At 25.1% G+C, this 22,003-nt stretch overlaps 1 protein-coding gene across 1 annotated transcript in view; it reads left to right on the top strand.

Annotated features, from left to right (window-relative positions):
• The window catches only part of LOC100208821 (TFIIH basal transcription factor complex helicase XPB subunit-like), a 52,128-nt gene extending 34,945 nt beyond the window's left edge, over nt 1–17,183 (top strand). Inside the window, 20 exon segments of the mRNA NM_001309760.1 lie at nt 1,854–1,955; nt 3,262–3,332; nt 6,655–6,703; nt 7,227–7,271; nt 7,355–7,419; nt 9,507–9,599; nt 9,682–9,747; nt 10,238–10,279; nt 10,492–10,514; nt 10,631–10,702; nt 12,657–12,753; nt 12,960–13,007; nt 13,180–13,209; nt 14,339–14,378; nt 14,787–14,836; nt 15,757–15,825; nt 15,939–15,968; nt 16,047–16,097; nt 16,539–16,610; nt 17,061–17,183. Coding sequence (NP_001296689.1) covers nt 1,854–1,955; nt 3,262–3,332; nt 6,655–6,703; nt 7,227–7,271; nt 7,355–7,419; nt 9,507–9,599; nt 9,682–9,747; nt 10,238–10,279; nt 10,492–10,514; nt 10,631–10,702; nt 12,657–12,753; nt 12,960–13,007; nt 13,180–13,209; nt 14,339–14,378; nt 14,787–14,836; nt 15,757–15,825; nt 15,939–15,968; nt 16,047–16,097; nt 16,539–16,610; nt 17,061–17,183 — 1,238 coding nt within the window.
• Nucleotides 17,184–22,003: the final 4,820 nt, after the last annotated feature.

The raw sequence follows: 22,003 nt of genomic DNA, 5'->3' as shown, positions 1-22,003 counted from the left end.
TTTTGACTTAATAAAAATTTACTCTCTTCTATAACAGACTTTTTTACAGAAAGTAGAATAATACATACATACTCTATAAACATATATAATGGAAAACTTATTGTACCATTATTTAAAACTCAGAAGTATGGTAAACATTCTGTTGTCTATCAGTGCATTTGTGAATGTAACAAGAGTCTTGTATGCATAGTGAATGAGTTCAAAAAACTACAACTTCAAACACCTTTATCAACTTTTCTTAATTTAAAACAAAATCAATTTAAAAAAATTCTGATAAAAATTTTATTCTAATTTATTGACATGATTTTCACTTAATATTTAAAATATACTCTTATTTTTTTAATTATGATTACTACAACTATTATCATTAACTTCTTGTTTGCTTATTATTATCATCAAAGTATGATTTCTAAATGTTTACTTTGTTTATGTTCTATGTGTGTATGCTTATTATTAATCATATTATATTTAAAAACTGGTGTCACTCCTTTGATCAGAATTTTGTTTGAGTGACACCATCCCTATCAATCATTTAGTTATTTTATATTAAATACTTATAATTAATTTACTCATTATTATATTATTTTATATTATCATTTATATATATATATTTTTATTTTTTTATTTTTTTATTAAGCAATTATTTTTACTTACTACAATCAATAGAGTTATGAATTTTTTGTTATTATTATATTTATTATTATTATAATATTGCTGTATGATTTAAAAAGGAAAATAAATATCTTGTTGTTTGTTGTTGTTGCTGTTATTGTTACATGTAACTGTTATTGTTACATGTAACTGTTATTGTTACATGTAACTGTTATTGTTACATGTAACTGTTATTATTACATAAAACTGTTATTGTTTCATGTAACTATAAATGTATACTATTCATGTTTTTATACTGTGGGGACCTGGTAGACCTTGGAATATAGGACTAATAAATACAATATTTTTACTTATTCAAGTAGAATAAGTGCTGGTAATGTTATTCTCTTTTGTGTATATCTTTTCAAATTTTTGCTAAAATAAAAGCTTCTAATTTCTCATCAAACTTAGAATTTTTCTGGGTTATTACCCATATATTAAAAATTGGCAAAACTATTTTGTAAAAAAGCTATTCTAAATATTGAGCCTTTTTGTAAAAATGAGCTGATATAATCAGCTTGAAAGAATCTGCAAAATGTTTTTTTTTATATATATAACATTAAAAGTATAATGGTTTATGTTCATATATTGATGCAATGATATTTGATAGTATTATATGTCAAAAGTTATATTAAACTAGTAGATTAACTTTATGATTTGATAAAAAAATTATTGATCATTTAATAGGATTCTAAGGTATAGTAATATGAAAACATTAATTATAAGAGAGGATTATAATAATCAAAATAAAACAGAATGAAGTTTTAGATGCAAAATATTTACAATTAGGACAAAGTTGTTCTGCCATTTTAAAAATCCGCACAGGCTCAAAAGTATTATTTCTACCACGATGAGGAATCTAATGTGAAAACAATGAAAACTAAATCAAAGAAGTTCTTGTATATCATCTATAGCTAACTGTAGAATATGAAATAAAGTTTTAAAAGGAGGCCTGGGAACCAGTGTGCATTAGTTATTTTATATTCATAATTATTTAATATGTAGTCAAAAACAGTGAAAAACTTAAAATAATAAACATAAAACTATTTAAACTTTTTATACTTTTTTTTTGGCATTTTGTATGTTTGTATGTATGTGTGTATGTATGATAATATATTCATGTGTGTGTGTTTATGTGTGTAGTACTTTGATACTAGTTAGATTGGTTTTTGTTTAGATATATTGAACTTTAATTTGATTAGGTGTTTCTGTGGAGCAATGGAAATCACAATTCAAGTTGTGGGCAAATATAGATGATAAACATATCTGTAGATTTACATCTGATACAAAAGATAAGCCAGTTGGTAAGAATGTATTAGATTTAAAAGATAACTAAGTTTATTGTTTTGATTCAAAAGTAAAAACACTTTTTATTTATTTTTGCCTTAATTTGTATGTTAGTTGCTAAAACCAGGTTTTCTGTTTCTGAAAATAAACAATGAAATCTATTAGACAACATCTATTAGACTTTGACAATACTTCTTTAAAATACCCCTAACACAAACTTCTTTTATCATTCTACCTTACTTTGGGGCACTTAACAGTTGTTCCAACACTTTTTCTTTCAATTCTGTCCATAGATTTTTAATTAAGTTGAGGTCGAGGCTTTTTGAGCACTTTGACATTGTTTTATGCCAGAAATTTAATTTTTTTTACTAACTTTGGCATAGCGCTCCATTCTGCTAGTTAATATTGCAGTTATGAACTTCCATTAAAGTTTGAGCCTACCAGGCAACAACTCAACAGGGTTGGTGGTCTCTACCACCAACCCTGTTCTTGGATTTTGCTTCCCAAATCATTAGATGTTTTATCATCAATATTGTATATTTGTCATCAAAATCTCTTGCCAGGTAGTTTCCTGATGTGGTGCTTGTGTACTATGAACTGTTGAAGGCTGAGAATAGTATTTTCTTCCACTGTGGGTTCATCTAATGGCATCCAGGTGCTTGGTTTTTATGGCAGGTGTATATCAAAGTTTTTTAGCTGGTTTGTAAGGTTTCAAATCAAATTCTTTTGATAAACAGCGAGAACTGTCATATCACTTTGCATCTAGTCCATGGAGATTTCTAATTTTTTGTACTTGATGCTTGATGTACGGTTTACTTGCTGACTCTCAATTTCTTTCCAATACTGTGTTATGTCAATTTATGTCAAAAGAATAATTAAAATTAAAACAGTTTTTATGATGCAATCAGGCTGGTTAATGCAATCTAGCTGATGAAATCCCTATTTCGGCAACTTTTGGTATTTAGTTTTGAACTTTTAATTATGTATTTATCTCACTTTAATTTTTTGAATTCAGATAATTTTTTATAAATTAGAAAAAAATTGTTTAAATAGATTTTCTTCATTTGTAGGTCTTCATTTGTTAATCTATTTAAACAATTTTTTTTTTTTATAAAAAATTATCTGAATTCAAAAAATTAAAGTGAGATAAATACATGTTTAAAATTTTAATTATTTTTTTTGACATAAATTGAATTGAGGTATTTCCTATCCAAATCCAAACCTTCAATATATGTTTTTGGACCCCTGCCTTTTTTTATTATGGTTTATATTTTTATTTATTATAGAAGACTAATTAACTGGTGTGTTTGTTTTATTGTATAGATTGTCACCTTGCTGTTACAACGTATTCCATGATTGCGCATACAATGAAGAGATCATATGAATCCACACTAGTATGTTTTGTTTATTTTAAACATTTTGTGACAAAAAAAACATTTATATTTTAACTTGCATTTGAAAATTCAAGCTTTATTAGTGAATAAAGAAGCAATTTTATCTTCAACTTATTTTTAACAATTTTATCTTTACTGTTTATCTTCAAGATTTTTTTTGTATTTATAAATTGATTATAAAAAAATCAAGAATTATTTGATTAAAACATTTAATTGAAAACTCGTTATAAAAAATATAAAAGTAATTTATTATACAGCCCTTGGAATTAGGGTCGGCATTCGAAAATTCCGGTCTAACTGCCGTCCTTAAAGTGTTTGAGGTCGGCAAAAAATTACTGACTATGTTTCTATGTTTTATGGTAACTCCTTTGTTTCTTTTTTTTTTTTTGCCGACCTGATGCTGACCTCTAACAGTTTGAGGTTGGCAATTTATTGCTGACTCCTTTTTTCCTTATTCCGAAGGTTGATTATAAACTGCTGATTTATAAAATCCTTTAGAGTTCAGTTTTTTTTTAAAGTGAATTAGGGCATTCGTATATATTAGAACTAAATTTATAAAAAGTATGCTTTTTAAAATGAAAGGTTTATAGATTAAGGTACTTTTTTAAAATCACTAAAGTTCATAATAAAATTCTCCCCTTAAGCTGATCTTAAATATTAAAGTTTAGTAGCATCCCAAAGTAATTTGACAAACAGCATTTTTGTAATACTTTTTCATTAAATTAACTTTTTTAAATAAAATTTCCAAATGATTGGCTTATAAATATTTATACAAACTAAAGAAATTTATTAAAAATTGTTTACACAATGCGCAGTCCCTGATCAAATTATTAGCCCACGTTGCTATTTTTGTAATTTTTTTTATTCTGGTAGTTAAATTTCTTCAAAAATACAAAAACAAATTTTTTATTTATATAAAGTATAATTATTTTCTAACATAAAATACACAAAATTTTGATAATGTTTATTAAGAGAAATTCTCAATGTTTTGTTGATCCTCCCTTATTTTTAATCACTGCACGAAGGCGATTTGGCACACTGTAGAGACAATTTAAAGCTATTTCTTTCAGTTGTGCATTATGGTTCCAATGCCAAATAACTTTTTTAATCAATTGGGTCCTATTTGTGACCTTTTTGGTGGAAATTTCTCTCTTTAATAACTCCCATCATTTTCGATAGGGTTTAAATCCGGGGAGTTCATCAGAATAAAAATGATCACAGAATATAAAGACAAAAATATTAAGAAAAAAACTAATTCTAAACTTCTAATTCTAAACTTCTATTATAATGACTTGCCAATTTCCAGTCATCAATAGTGAAACTACGATACTTCTTCGTCCAGGCGTTTTTTTCTCTGTGCTTTGCTTAATTTTGGCTTTTGTGCTTCCCTTCTACTTCTAATGCCCAATCCATGCAAACTTTGTCGAACAGTCATTGTTGCTACATTTATTCCCATCTCATTTAACTTGCTGGTTATTGCAGAACATGTTGCAAATTTATTTTCTTTTACTATTTTTACTAGCATTCTCTCATTCCTGAGTATTAATTTATTTTTTTTGACCGCATTTGCCTTGTCTCTGAACACATTATGGGAGGCCATTTTTCAATTTGTCTTGGATTTGTTTTACAGTGCGTCTTGATATATCACATTTTCTTGATATTTCACTTATTGAAGAATGCTTGTTGGTCAAAAGATATCAAAAAATTACTTTTTTTTTTTTCAGAACTAATGTCTTCTTTTTTTCCCATTTTGTAATTTAGAGCATTTAAAAAATTTATTTTTACTGAAACTATTTTAAGAAATAAAAATTGGTTTTTATAGCAAAATACATAATAAAGTATTGAAATAATTGCTTAAAAATTGTTCCAAAGTATATTATAATACAAATCTTATGTAATTGAGTAACTGGTTAAAAAAACATCACTACAAAGAAAACATATTAAATTGGTATGAATGGCAAAAATGAATTTTATAAAGTAAACAGGTGCCACTTATCCCCCTGAAATTGTTGCTACCCTAAATATAATTTTGTATTTCTAAAAACTTGAAAGTGTTAAGTTATAAACAAAAAAATATAAATCAACTAGTAACAATATTGCAATCAGATTTAAACAGCACCAAAAACATTAAATCGTCAATAATTAACAAAATTGATAAGGTGGGCTAATAATTTGATCAGGGACTGTATATAATCTGCATATTTTCTGATACAGTTGAACTCAAATAATTTAAATCCTCAAGGAATTTCAAAATATGTTCGAATTTCAAGAATTTTCAAATGTTAGCAGTTTAATCTTAAATATAAATCTTTAAGGGACCAAAAATTTGTTTGATTTAAAGAATTTATTTAATCTTTAGAATTATAAGAGATCAATTTACAAGAGTTCTTCTGTACATGGTTGGATAATGTTTTGCCGCAATGACATCATTGAAAATATGTGGTATTAAATCAACCAAATTGATTAAAACATCAATTTGTAATTCCTCCCAAGCTTGTTTAATCAACTCCTGTAATTTATCTGGTTTGCGCTAATTTTTCTCTAAATGTGCTCCAAAAAATGTTTGATTGGTTTCATTCTGGAGATTGTGATGGCTGTTCTGAGACTCAAACCTGCAACATTTTGTTCTTTACTTGTGGCAGCATTGTGTCCTTGATTATTCTTTTATACATGTTTTTGTCCATAATGCCTTGAACTTGATAGATTTGACCGACTGACTCCATCACGGCTAAAACATGACCAAACCAATATTGAGCCACCACCATTTCTTACTGTGAGATTTTGGCACTTAACATCATTTCAGTGACCTACTGAATGTTGAGCAGTTTTTATGCCATCAGAGCCACACATAATTAATTTTAATTTATCACTCCATGGTATTTTTTATCATTGCTGTGCTGTCTAGTTTAAATGCTTTTCAGCAAATGATTGAAGAATGTTCATTTTCATTAAGATTTGTTTTAGAGTCATACACTATTTTAAGAAACTTTTTAACAGCTTTAAATATTATTATGTATCATTATGATTAATTGGTTATTGATTATTTTAATACAAATGATTGTTCAGAAAATTTTGAGCATTTATCCACCAATGTGGTTGTTGTTTTTTTATATATATATATATTTATTTCATAATTGAATTAAAATTTGACATGTTGACATAGGAAATTTGATTTAAAAAAGTTAGTTTAATGAGAAAATATTATGAAAGTTAATTTGTCCATGTACTTTTTGTTTATGGCTATAATTTATGGTTATTGTCCAATTACTTTTGAATGCTTTGTAATTTATTATCATTTGTTAATGATTTTTCTGAAATTTAGATAATGGATTTTTTGAAAAATACAGAATGGGGTTTAATGCTTCTTGATGGTATAAACTTTTTGTCATTTTGTATTTGTTTTATTTATTATATTTTTTGTCTAAAAATTTATTGGTCGAAAATAAATACAATTAATAAATTTATAGTAATAAAATTTTATACATAATTTCCATAATTAAGTTGTAGCAATTTTTTTTTTAAAGTTATTAAAAAAGAACAATGTTTGAACTAATAAAGTTTATTAAAAACATCTAATTTATTTATATTTTAATAATCTTTTTTAATAACTTGCTGGCATCTTTTTTTTCTCCAGATTTTTACTAAACTGTTATGATAATATAGTTACAGTTCACTATACAATAGTGTATAGAGTCACAACATTTCTAATAGTACCACACTCAACATTTTTCATTAGGGAAAATTTTTGTAAAGTTTGGGGGGAAAAAATTTTTCAAATGTTTATGAGTTGTACTGTTAGGAAATAATATTTTTAATATCTGTGTGTATGAAGGGTTCTTTTTTTGTGGTTCTTACTCCAATAAAAATCTTTAGTGAAGGTTTGTTTTCTTCTAGAAGTTCATACAATTCCAGCAAAACAGTTCCGAAGAGTACTTACTAGTAAGTTGTTGAAAACTAAAAAATGTTGTTACAAACATATTCTTGCAGTTTATGTATAAATAAGAAATTAAAGATTTTTTTAGTTGTTAATGCTCACTGCAAGCTTGGTTTGACAGCTACTCTAGTTAGAGAAGATGACAAGATACAGGTTTTAAATGATACTTATTTTTTGGTTACTATGTTTTATATTAGTTAATTTTATGAAGTAAAGAAATTGTTTTAAGAAGTATTTACGGTATAGGTGTTCCATGTTTAACTTGTGATACATTCAAAATAATTTAATCAAAAGTTTTACTATTTAAACTCATAATTTTGTTATATTTCAGGTTATTCTTATCTTTAGAACAAAGGTTATCATGCAAAATTGCTAAAAATTTAATGAAGAGTTTGAATAAAAAAAAAAATTTAACAAAGCTCTTTTTAATGTAACTAAGTTGAATGAGAAACACATCATATATATTACTTAATGTTTATATTTACTTATTTTTTAGAAAAGTTACTGTATTCAGTAATTAAAGTTGGAAAAAAAAAGAAGGATAATGTGTATATCTATATATATATATATATATATATATATATATATATATATATATATATATATATATATATATATAACCACTAACTGGTTGTCAGAAGGTTTTTCTGTATTTTGTTGACAAAAAGTAAAAATTATATGCAAGATCGGAATTTTTTTTTTATTACTTGATAGACTCCCTACCCCAACCAAACCCTCAGTCGATGTAGCAGCACTCCCTTGCGAGTCAGGCTAAAAGATAGTTGATGTAGCAGCACTCTGTTGCGAGTCAGGCTATTTGTCAGTCGATGTAGCAGCACTTCGTTGCGAGTCAGGCTATATAATATAGTCGATGTAGCAACACTCCGTGCATGATTTACAGTAAAAAAAATTAAAATAAAAACATTTTGTTTTTAAAAATAAAAATATTGTTTATATTATTAAAAACATTCAGAATGTTTTAAAAACATTCAGAATTATTTATTCAGAATGTTTTAAAAAAAGATTCTTCAGAATGTTTTAAAAACATTCAGAGTTATTTATTCAGAATGTTTTTAAAGTCAATTAAAATTGCGTTTTTGCGGTTTTTTAAAAAAACAAATAATTTGTAATTAAATTAATGGTTTTAAATTTCTGACAACACGCAAATGTTGGACGAAAGTAATTAAAAGTGGCATATTTGTTGGCATAAGAATCATTTTTTTCCTTCCGTACTATATATATATATATATATATATATATATATATATATATATATATATATATATATATATATATATATATATATATATATATATATATATATATATATATATATATATTAGGGGTGCACCGATACCTACTTTTGGTGGATGCCAATTTTGATTGATACAGGTTGATACTGATGCATCAGAATTGGCCCTAATTTCAAATTTGTACTCTTTTCTTTTTTACTAATAGATAAATTAGGATTTTTTTTTCAAATATATTGTTAATGGTCAATTTACTATGGCATATTTATGTAAGCATTTGCTCACTTTTTTTGCTTATGTAAATCAATACGGATTTTTTAGAAAAAGAAGAATAATGAATGAAAAGATTGCTGACCCATGCCAAACCCTAAGTCAATGTAGCAGCACTCCACTGCGAGTCAGGCTATTTGTCAGTCAATGTATGTACTGAAGCCCCCGGCAGCAGGCTATTTCAGTATGACGTCACACTGCTCACCTAAATCAGCAGTATAAGATATATGAGTATATATATATATAGGTGAATCGGTGAATGTTAAAAGTGCAACTATGTAAACTTTTGGAAAACTAAAAAAAACCCTCTGTATTAAATTTTTGTTAATGGTCTAATAATTTATTTTTTTTGAAAAGGATAATCTTTTTCACCTTCAAAAAAAAATTTATTAAACCATTAACAAAAATTTACTACTGGGGAAAATGCAGTTATTTTGGTTTCCCGAAAGTTTACATTATTGGACTTCCACCCTTTTAACATTCACCAATTCATATGTGTGTGTGTATGTATATATATATATATATATATATATATATATATATATATATATATATATATATATATATATATATATATATATATATATACACTGCATACATACATATATACACTGCATACATGCATGTATACATAGTTATTATTTTATGTCTATAAATTTTTTTTTTTTTTTCACTTTATTTCATAGCTATCTTTTGCGTAGCTTGGTTGTGTTTATTTAGGATCTTAATTTTTTGATCGGGCCAAAACTTTATGAAGCAAATTGGATGGAATTACAAAATAATGGATATCTTGCTAGAGTACAATGTGCTGAGGTATTATTGTCTGATTATTCAGTTATTATTCATGAGTGTTGCATAACTATTTTATATTAACTAGATAGTTATTTACTTTTAGGTTTGGTGTCCAATGAGTCCAGAATTTTACAGAGAATATTTGAGTATACCATCTAGGAAGCGGAGTGTATGTTATCTGATAGACTTTATAGCAGGGATGCGGAGTCCTAAAAGAAATATGACTTTATATCTCTACTTTTTCCAAGTCCATAGTGTCCAGAAGCTCTAAACATGTTTGTTGACTTATGATCGATCTGCTATAAGAAAAAAATTCATGAGATTTAATGACATGAAACTTATTGCTTTTAAACCCGGAGTTCTTGCTGCCATTATACTTAAGGACTCCGAGTTCAAAAAATGATTGTTCCTCTAACCTAAAAGTCTTAATTTTTTTTCTATAAGTAGTCCATAAACTTATTTATATTTTTAGAGCTCCTGGATACCAAAAACTAGGATAAAGTAATCTTTTTGTTACTTTCAAATCCGGAGTCCTTTTCGGGACTCCGCATCCCTGTTTTATAGTTTTTACTTTTAAAGTGATTTTGTCAAGTTATTGAAAAAAACTTTTCAAAAATGTCTATAAAACTTTTCCCTATTGTTTTAATTGTTGTTTTTAGTTATTTTATGTGATGAACCCCAACAAATTTAGAGCATGTGAGGTTTGATTTTTTTTTTTAATAAAAGTTTTTATTTTTTATTTTTATATTTTAAGAATTATTTTTTTATTTTTATTTTAAGTAATTATAAATAAATCATATTAATAAAAATTAAAAAGTTATAAAGAGTTTTTAATAGTTTGTTAAAAAATGTTTTCAGGATTTTTTTTTTTTTTATTTATGTTCTAAATTTTTTTTTTTTTTTTTTATTACAGTTTTTAATTCGATTTCATGAAAGGTGAGACAAACGGTTGTATTATGCAGTTCCACATGTATTAAATTTAAGAATATAGAAATTTATGTTTATAGTATTGTGTTGTAATTATTTTTATAAATTACTCATTTATATTAAAGGAGGAATGACAAAATAATTGTTTTTGCTGATAACGTATTTGCCCTGAAGCATTATGCAGTAAAGTTAAACAAGTAAGCTTTTAAGCACTAAAGTTAAACAAGTAAGTTTTTATGCAGTAAAGTTGAACAAGTAAGCTTTTAAACAGTAAGAGTACTAAGTAAGTAAACTCTTAAGCAGTAAAGTTGAACAAGTAAGCTTTAAGTGATCTTACATATCTTTTACACATAAAGTTCATAAAATTTTAATAAAATATCTTTTTGAAAAGTTAACTAATATAAGATAAATATATAAATACTTCCTTCTTGTATTTTTTTCATAACATAGTGTTGGTAGCATATGTTTTAAAAACCAAAAGTGCTGGAGTTTTGTTTTGTTTATTTAATTTATAAAATATTGAACACAACATATCTTGTGTTTGTGTCATTTGTTAATCAAATCCAAAACCTGTTAACTTCCTTTAAACCTAAATTTATAAGCTCTTTAATTAAAGAGGAATGATAACTAAATGTTCGTTTAAATGCTGAACTAGCTTGAGCAGACATGGAATTTTCTCAGGTTTAAAATTTTATTTTTTTTCCAGTTTTTCATCCGTGTTGCTATTGCTTTTAAAGTTTCAAGTTTTATTTTTGGTTTATCATTCAAGGTTTTAACATTTCCTAATATTTATTAAACTGATTTTTATTATGAATCAACCTCATCATCATCTTTAACATCACTTATTAAACTTAAAAATCTAACATTTTCATGATACAATTTTAAATCAGCATTAATAAACTTTCATGGGTGTAACACTTTATTTTAATGCTTCACATAAATCTGCAACTAAAGTAAGATCTTATCCATGTCTTGAAATCTAAGATATCTTTAACTTTAATCTTATCTTAAAATCCAATAAACTCAAGCAAGTTACTTCTCCCATTTTTAATTAGATACACAGCCTCATAGAATAGATAAAATTTTCTTAATAAAATTGAAAGATTGATATTTTTCATATTTCGGTATTGGTTATTCATTATTTCATTTATTTGCACTCAAAATAGAATCCTTTAGAAAATTCCTACTTAAAAATTTCATTTTTAAATAATTGCTATTAATTCAAAAAGATATTTTTTAAGTATACTTTTGTGGGGTTATGACTACTCAACGTCATTATATATAAGGGATTTTACCAGCATACAGTTATGCTGGTAAAACCCTTATAAAATAGATTTAAATATTGTTGGTGCTCATGATTGTATTTATATGATGTTGGTATTGATGATTGTACGCTTTGATGTTGGTACCACTTTTAACTTTTTTTTCAAACAAAATCTTTTGCCTTGTTTTAATTGATAGAAAATGAAAATACTGATATCAAATCATGACTTGGCTAGTGTAACGATCAAAAACACAGCATTTGTAAAATACTTTGTATTTACTGATGCAATTTTTAATTTATATTGTATGATAGGTTGTTACATTTTTATCTAACACCCCATTCAGAAATTTTTGAGGCATAAATGTGTTATGTCAGGTGGTATACTTTAATATTAGTCAGTAGACTTTATACTTTCTGTATATACCAGCTGTTAAGTTGAACATGACTCTATTTTTTTTTAAAAGTTTTAGATTCCTAAAATGTTAAAGGTAAGTTTCATGCCTCATAGTTCCATAGGTTGTTTAAAAAAATTTTTTGAATCATTATTCTTGACAATAGCACAGAGACTAAGTCTATTTTAAATTGCCCACAGCAAGTTATTATTACTATAAAAAACTAAAATGTCTTTGCTGTTTTCGATAATAATTGATAAAGTGCACTTTTTTTTAACAATTTATTTTTTTTAACAATTTATTTTTTTTTTTAACAATTTATTGGTTATCATTAGATGTTGTGTTATCATTAGATGTCGTTATCATTAAATGTTGTGTTATCATTAGATAACACAACATTTAATGATAACGACATCTAACTACATGTTATTAGAAACACTTTTTTAAAGTGTTTCTAATAACATGTAGTTAATATGTGTTTAATTTTTATTTAAGGCCTTTTATCTATGGACCAACATCACAAAATGAGAGATTGCATATCATACAAAACTTTGTTCATAATCCCTTAGTAAACACAATATTCATTTCTAAGGTAATGTTTCTTTTTATAGTTAAACAGTGTTAAAAAAACTTTCTTTGTGCACTTTCAAAGATGAATCAATCTTATTGAATTGATTATTGAATAATAATCTTTTATAGAAGTTGTTTGTATAGATTTTAATTTTATTTTTTTTTTGGGATTTGTTTTATTGGAAATTATTTTTAAAATTTTTCATGGTGAAATTTTTTTATTTTTAGGTTGGTGATACATCTTTTGATATGCCTGAAGCAAATGTCCTTATTCAAGTGAATTATTTTGTTAACTTGTATTACATACTTATTTGTATATTTATTTTGTAAAATTAAAAACAAAAAAACTTTGTAAACTTTTTTAAAATTATTTACACAAAAAATTTTTCAATGTTTTATTAATAAACGTTTATAAATGTATTTTTAACACAGAAAATTTAATATTTAGATTTCTTCTCATGGTGGTTCAAGAAGACAGGTTTTTATTTTCTTAAAACATATTAAAATAGAGAAATCTTACAAATTTTAGAATGTTTATCTAAATATACTCTGATCAGTGGTCACCCTGAAATATGAATACATTTTTAGGCCTCCATGAAGTATGGTTCTCTTTATCACAGAAATTATTTGTACATTAAAACTTTTTTTGAAACATTTGTTTATAGCTAATCCTTCATTAAATTTTTTTTTATAACTTTATTCATCGTAATATTTTCATTATATTTATAATTTAAGTGGAAGCTTTTTTATCTGTCAAAATACTTTCTTTCGAATTCAGTTTAAACTTTTTTATCCATCTTAAATAGATAAATTATTTTGTAATTATTCATTAGTTTATATCAAATTAAGTTCTTATTTTATTATAATATTAATATTCTTTAAATAAAAATAACAACTCTTTTAATGATAACTCAATGTTTAAAATATAAATTACTTGAATATTTACTAAAAATATAAATTACTTGAATTCTTACTAAAAATATAAATTACTTGAATACTTACTAAAAATATAAATTACTTGAATACTTACTAAAAATATAAATATTTTTTTAGTAAGTATTCACTAATATAAATAATTTTCTAAATTTATGCGTGTCTTTATTATATATGACTATATTAGGATGGGCTGAAAAACTAACAATTTTTATAAATTGCATTTTAATACCTTCTCTATAGTAAAATAACACCGGAAATGAGAAAACTTTGAATAAAAAATTATTTTAGAGTTTCCCCCAAGACCCTTAAATATTTACAGGATCATTAATATTTTTCATCAATATTCAAAAAAACTCTTCAAAAGTATGTCTAATGTTTGGACAAACATGACAGCAAGTGCTTAATACTCCTTCTATAAATAAAGCATAACATACATGTATATATATATATATATATATATATATATATATATATATATATATATATATATATATATATATATATATATATATATATATATATATATTATATAGAGAAAAAAGGAGGATATATAGGAGGACCTATCCTTATATATGTATATATGTGTGTACATATGTGTGTATATATTTATTAAAATTACATTTATTGGTATAATTTTAACAATACTTACACTTTGTATCCTTTTTACCAAGGAAGCCCAACGCCTTGGAAGAATTTTGCGAGCTAAAAAAGGTATAGAGCTACTGAAGCACGTGATAATCAACAAATATTTTAGCTATTATTTTTTTATATTTATGTATAATTTTCAGTATTATCCATTATGTTATATGTATATTATTCTATGATATATAAATACTATAATGTCTATATCATTTTATTATACTATTATCTAGTTTTAAAAAGTGTACTAGTGACATCAATTTATAAATATTAATTTATTTTAATTTGGTTTTTATTGTGTACTTACACATTATGTTTGTTGTATACTTGCACATTTTTACATTGGATCATCATTTTTTTAAGTAGTTTACCCTAGACCGTCATTTTGACAGTCTGATTTTTTAAATTGACGTTTAAAGATTTTACTTAAAAAATGCTGATATGTTTTTATTGAGTGTTTACAAATGAATATATTTTCAGACATGGCTGCTGAGGAATATAACGCATTCTTTTATTCTTTGGTATCAACAGTAAGTTCTTAATAATTTAGTTTTTGTGATAAATAGTTTGTTGGTAAGTTTTATCGAATTCTACCATTCTAGTTATCTACCATAAAAGTGATTGCTTTATTACTTTGTACTCTTAGTTTTTTGTAGTACATTAAAAACTAATAATAATAATTATAATGCTAGTAATAATAAGTATAAAAAGCATATTTGACGAAAAGATAATATATATAATAATATTATATAAATAAAAAAGATTATATAAATAAAAAAGATTATATAAATAAAAAAGATTATATAAATAAATAAGGTTATATAAATAAAAAAGATTATATAAATAAAAAAGATTATATCAATAAATAAGGTTATATAAATAAAAAAGATTATATAAATAAATAAGGTTATATAAATAAATAAGGTTATATAAATAAAAAAGATTATATAAATAAAAAAGATTATATAAATAAAAAAGATTATATAAATAAAAAAGATTATATAAATAAATAAGGTTATATAAATAAAAAAGATTATATAAATAAATAAGGTTATATAAATAAAAAAGATTATATAAATAAAAAAGATTATATAAATAAAAAAGGTTATATAAATAAAAAAGATTATATAAATAAAAAAGATTGTATAAATAAAAAAGATTATATAAATAAGTTTTTATTTAAAATCAATATTGACTTTAATTACTACATATTATAATAAATAACCTTTATTGTTTTATTTTTTGACTCTTTTACATTTTGACTCTTTCTTTTCCATTTTTTGACTCTTTCTTTTCCATTTTTTGACTCTTTCTTTTCCATTTTTTGACTCTTTCTTTTCCATTTTTTGACTCTTTTACATTCTTTGATACCTCATTGATGGATTCTATTTTTAAGTAATTTATATGAGAATGGAGGAAAGTTTTTTTCAAATTTGGAATTTTGATTTAGGACACAGAAGAGATGTTCTTTTCAAACAAAAGACAACGTTTTCTTATAAATCAAGGATACAGTTATAAAGTATATTTATTTATTTACTTTTTGTTCAAATATAAATATAAATTTTATCGATACAATAAAAAAATAAAAATATTTTTAACATATAATATATTTTAATTTATTAAATGTTGTAGGTTATAACAAAACTCGCTGGAATGGATGAGGTAATTTATAAGAAATAAAGATTGGTTTGTAAAACATGGAAAACATAGGTTTGATTAATTTGTATCTTTTTTGTTTAGGAAAGTTTATCATACTCAAACAAAAAAGAGCACCACGAGTTATTACAAAAGGTTTTGTCTCACTTATTACAGTTTCTACGGATATGAGATTTTATATTCACTTATTACAGTTTCTACGCATATAAGATTTTATACTCACTTGTCACAGTTTCTCCGGATATTAAAGCAAATATATATAAATGTATAAAGCAAAATATGTTTTTGCTATTATCTATTAATTTTTGAGGCATAACCTTGTCTAACTAAATTGGAAATGGTTTTTAATTTCAGATTTAAATATTAATTTTTTAAGTTTTATTATTAATTCTGAAAATATTGGTAAATTAGTGACTAGCCTTCAGCTTATGAGAAATTTTGAAAATAAGATGTCGGTCAATTAGTTTTGAGATCTTTAATTTTCTGTGAATTTTGATGTTCATTTAAATTAAGAATTAATATGTATTTATTTTAGTTATTCATCTTCAGGGGTTTTTTGATTTTTTTTTTTCTCAGGTATTAGCAGCTACTGATACAGATGCAGAAGAGGAAAAAATACCTGGAGATTCGGCAAGCAAATCTGGAAATGTGAGATTTCTTTTTTTAGATATAAATTTAACATTAAGTTATTAGTTTACATTTAAACAGTACTGGTAGATACATTTAAATTTATTTATAAATACATTTACATTTAAACAATACTGGTAGATATTTCGAAGTTTGTTAAATTCAATTTTTTTTTTTTTTTTCCATAAAATTGTTCTAATAATTATTTTAAAAAGATGAATTTTTTTTTTTAATTCTGGATTCGAATACATTTTTAATTAAAATTAATAAATATTTTACGTATTTTAATTAAATATCTTATTGTTTTGATAATATTTTCCGCCAATTTCTACATACTGTTTGTAAATTGATTTTTCTCTACTGTTCGCCAACTGATTTCTCCTTCTTGTTCGGCGTGAGTGCGACGGTTTGTAAAGCGATTATAGTTTATATCAAATAGTTTTTTTTTTTTAACTCTTATATTTATTTTAGCTGTCGGTTGTTCGTCGTCAAGGATCAATGGCATCAATGTCTGGAGCCGATGATATGGTTTATTCAGAATATTCAGGCAAAACGAAAAGTCGACATCCGTTATTTAAGAGGTTTCGTCTGTAACAGCAATATGAAAAGCAAACGTTAGTCATTAATTGTAATGGTTTAGGGACTTGTTTTCAACCGAGTTGCACTTTACACAGTAGTAGTAACAATTATTTAATGTTATTTTTAAGGCTTCGTAACTAGTTTAAACGTGTTTTTTATAAAAAACACAAATATCAAGAGAGTAGCAGATAATGTTAGTCGATATCATCGAAAACTTCGATTTTTGTTATTCTTTTAAATATTATATATTCCGTTAAACAAATAAAAACATGACATTATCTTAAAGCATTTTATGAAGACAGTTACGGGCGCTGTAATGAATTTAATCCACAAATCATCGTGATTGGTATCATACCAATATGAAATCATTAAATATTTAATGTTTCAAATCTAAATGGTTAACAGGATAAGAGTTGTTCTAAATTATTTAAGCTTCTATTTAAAATCCGCTGTTTTTCATTAACTCTTTTATGAATTTAACCCTTAAAGGCCTGGGCTCTAATTAGAAAAACTTTAAACAAATTCATTTTGTCATAGGTAATCTTATAGTAATATCACTAATTTATTTACCGTCAAAATACTGAGTTCAAGATATATTTTTTGTACACATAATGTGCATTGGGAATTTGAAATGACAAAAATATTAAGGCAAATCCCTAAGTACTGCCACTGCCAACAGCAAAAAAAAAATAAGTTTTTTTCATAAGTAAACACACCATCGTAACTATATATTACCCCCGTTCCCCTGCAGAAACCTCCATGGAGGTTGTTTTGCATGAGTTTAGCGTGTTATAAGATCATATATGCACAAAATAATGTATTGTACCTTATCTTCGTCATGTGCTTAAAGGAATTTAGAATGGCATAAGTACCTTATGTGTACAAAATATTTAAAATTAAATTTCTTAGAGCATAAAGTAGCAGAACCTTTACAAAACATTAAACCTGATTTTAACCTTTGTAAAATTGTTTCCATTCAGTAATTGTTGCATGCGCATATTTTTTGCTCCACAAAATTTTGGAAAAGTATATGACACTTCGCCCGAAACTTTACTTTTTTTTGTCAGTCCTTAACTTTATGCTCTATTTAAAACAGCAAAATTTCCCGATATGCACTAACCTCGTTTTTTATGAAGTATGATTTCTAATAGAATATGGAGAAGCGCTCACAAAACCAAACTTAAATCTCTCTATCGGCATCAGAAACACGCAGCTCGCAAAATTAATTTTGCAAATCGCTTTTCAAGCTCAACACCACTTCTTATAGAAATGAAAGTTCTAAATATATACGAACTAAATATTTTTAATATATTATATTATCTCCTAGTGTATTTATAAATCTCTATAATTTGAAACCCAAAAACAAATATGAACTTCGTTGTAGTAAAAAAAGAGCCATTTTGCAAAACAAAAATTGACCAGTTTTGTATTTCTTATCGTGGTCCATTTTCTCTGGAATAAAATAGTATTACCTAACTTTGATTTTTCTTTCAAGTGGTTCAAGTCTTCCTTTAAAAAGAAATTAAGAGAAATAATATTTTTAACACAAAATATATTCATCTATTTTTAGTATTTCAAGTTAATATGATTTAATACATTATTTTTGTTTACTGTATAAAGAATATAATTTATACAACATATATTGAATACTTTATATTATAAAATTATTCAATATTGAGAAGGTTATAAACCTATATTATAAAATATTATGTTAAAAATTGCTTAACATCTGAAGATGTTAATCTGTATTATAACGCATATATAATTTTTTAATGTACCAGTAATATATTCATTGTAAATTTACCTTGTTCATATTATTCTGGAAAATAAATTATGAATAATAATAATAATAATAATAATAATAGAACTAGCTCAGCCAATTTTAGCTTAAAAAATTTTTGATTTCTTTTTTTTTTTTTCGTAAGATATAGTAGTAAACACTTTAGTCACATGATTTTTCCGTGTGACATATTCAGATTATAAATATTGGCAAATTTGTCGGCATTTTTTTCGGAAAATATTTTAATGCCATCTAGTTTCAAACCCAATTGCCAGGTGTATTTCACTGCCAAAAATGATCTGTGTAGATTTTTTAAGTCGCTTTCTCCATAGCCTTTTTATTTACCTTTTTTTACTAGTAAATATTCTGTTTTACGTTGCTTTTTTGGGTTCTAACACTTCAAAAAAGAATATTAAGCTTATTAAATTATAATATATGTTTTTATAATCATTTGTTTTTTATCTCTGGACTACGCAATTTGAAAAATAGACTTTTCATCATTTTTTGATTTTTTTTTCTTGACGCCGCACAGAGGTTTAAAATAATCAATAAGTGGCATAAATTCCAGATTTGCGAAAGTCCAGTATAAAAAGTTCTAATTATGCAAGACTGTTGCATATTGATCATATTTTCATATTCTGAAAGGATTTTTCTTTTTAGCCTACTTGGCACTTCCCCGCAGATGCTCAAATACGTAATTTTTTTAAGAACAATTTTTTAGTGAAAAAGCAATAATTTCAAACATTTATTATATTTCTAAAACTACACCTGTGAACTTCCATATTTATATATATATATATATTTTTTTTTTTTTTTTTATATACAACTTCAATATATTTACACATCGTTACGTTACAATTGCATAATATAATATAATGCAACGTAAAAAATAAAATTATATATAACATAATATTACCACGTATCATAATAAAAAGTGGTTTAACAAATATAACTAAGTATAACGTAAACTAATAGTGTTTCTTATCATAAAAACATGTTGTTGTAAAGGAAAACTCGTAGAAGTCTGAGAAGACTTATCATCGAGTACCTCTTTAAGTGGTTAAATAAAGTCTATTTTATATTTATATATAATCAGAAGTGGTTAAACAGTATACAGTCAGTGATACACATTAATATTTTAGTATAAATTTTGTTGCTAAGTTTAATACATGTCAATATAATTGTTGATATTAAGTATGAGGTGTATATATTATATATCAATCGGAAGAATATTAAACAGGCTTTCAGAGTTTAACGTAAAATGTTTTATAAAACCACATTTCATGCCGTAAAAATGCAGAAAAAGCTTTTTAGACTAAGAAATAATACTTGAATGTGACTTTTATTAAGTTCTTATGTTTCTGTAAAATTCTGAATACAGATGTATAAACTTCGACCTTTATTCTTTTAATCCAATAAAGGTTTTGATGCCGCCCGGACCTGCTCAAGAACAACTATTTTCAATTTAAAAATATTTCTACTGAAATTATTTTTTGTTTTTTTTTACATAAAACATGACAGTCATTTTTAGTCAGTGCTAAAAATTACGCTCCAATTTTATTTTTTTAATTTATTCCTTAACATACATAAAATAAAACTATTAGAAAAAATAAAATCAAAAAAATTGATTTTTTTGATTTTATTTTTTAGGAATAAGTGGAATAAGAAAAAACATGCAAAATAGAAGCACTAATATTATTTAATCATAATAGTTTTGAACTATTTTTGATTGAAAGTAAATTTCATAATTATTGCTGAGCATTTATTCGCTTCGGATAAATTGCTATCGGCTTCTATATTAACGCAATCTATTTGTCGATAAACATCAATTAGCTCAAGTAAAATCTCTCCATTAACATCCTTACTTCTTATGGAATTTTCAATCAGTAAAAGTTGCAAAACAACTTTTGGTAGTACTGAATTACATACAGACTTCAAACGTTTTTTCAAAATAATACCGGAAATATAAGGATCTGATGTTTCTAAACCTCGACAAAAAACATCAGTTTAGTTGGTAACTTTGAGGTTTTTTTTGCATGATCCAAACGATCTTTTCTGTGACATTTGTGAAGACTTTTTCCTGCATTTTTGCCAAAAGTTCCAACTGACAAAATTATATCACCATGATTTGAGCTCCATGAGCAAAAACTTTATGAACGCAACTAGGAATTTTATACCATGAATTTTTCTCATTGATGATTAAAACTGTTTGTAGACAATAATTTTTAAATTTGATTAGATAAATTGGACTTTGACAGGACAAAGATATTAATATTATTTTTAAATAGACAATAAATTTATATCTATATCCAAAATTTCTGAAAACAATTTTGGATTAGAAAAGGCTTAGCGTGCAGTGTTGCCATTATTAGATGAACCAGTGCCACCTAGATGGGGATTGTCTACGTTTAAATTTAATTTTCCCAAAATCTCCTTTGTATAAGACTTTTCGAGCTTTTACGAAATTTTTATTTATTTTTCCTTTTGCCTGCGATTTACTAATATCCAATTTATTCAACAAAGGAAGGAGATATTACATGAAATGTATCCAGCAATAAAGTGGACTTATCCTAAAGTATAAAAATGCTTTCTCAGTGTTAAATAAGTTGTTTGTGTACTTTTCAATGTGACTCATTTCAATTAGTGCTGCTTTACAAAGCGGACACTATTGTCTTAACGGTGCTTCAGTGATTTCCGCTAAAAGCTTTTTATCGATTGTTGATATCGATTATTTATCAGGACCACTCCTATTTCTCATTTTTATTAATGATTTAGACAAAGCTTGTGCTGAACTAGATACAATTTTATTTGCAGATGACACAAATCTATTTTATGCACATAATGATATAAATATTCTGTTTAAGTCAGTAAACAAAGAGCTATTAAATCTTACTGAATGGTTTAATGCAAACAAATTATCTCTAAATGTAGCCAAAACAAAATATACTTTTTTCCATCGTTTTCATGACCGAGATAAGATTCCTTTGAAACTTCCAAAACTTTGTATTGCCAATCAGGACATAAAAAGAGAAACCACTTTAAAATTTCTCGGCGA

This window comes from Hydra vulgaris, chromosome 11, assembly GCF_038396675.1.
Source record: "Hydra vulgaris chromosome 11, alternate assembly HydraT2T_AEP".
Lineage (NCBI taxonomy): Eukaryota > Metazoa > Cnidaria > Hydrozoa > Anthoathecata > Hydridae > Hydra > Hydra vulgaris.
The sequence above is the reverse complement of the archived record's forward strand: the minus strand, read 5'-3'. Positions and strand labels throughout refer to the sequence as shown.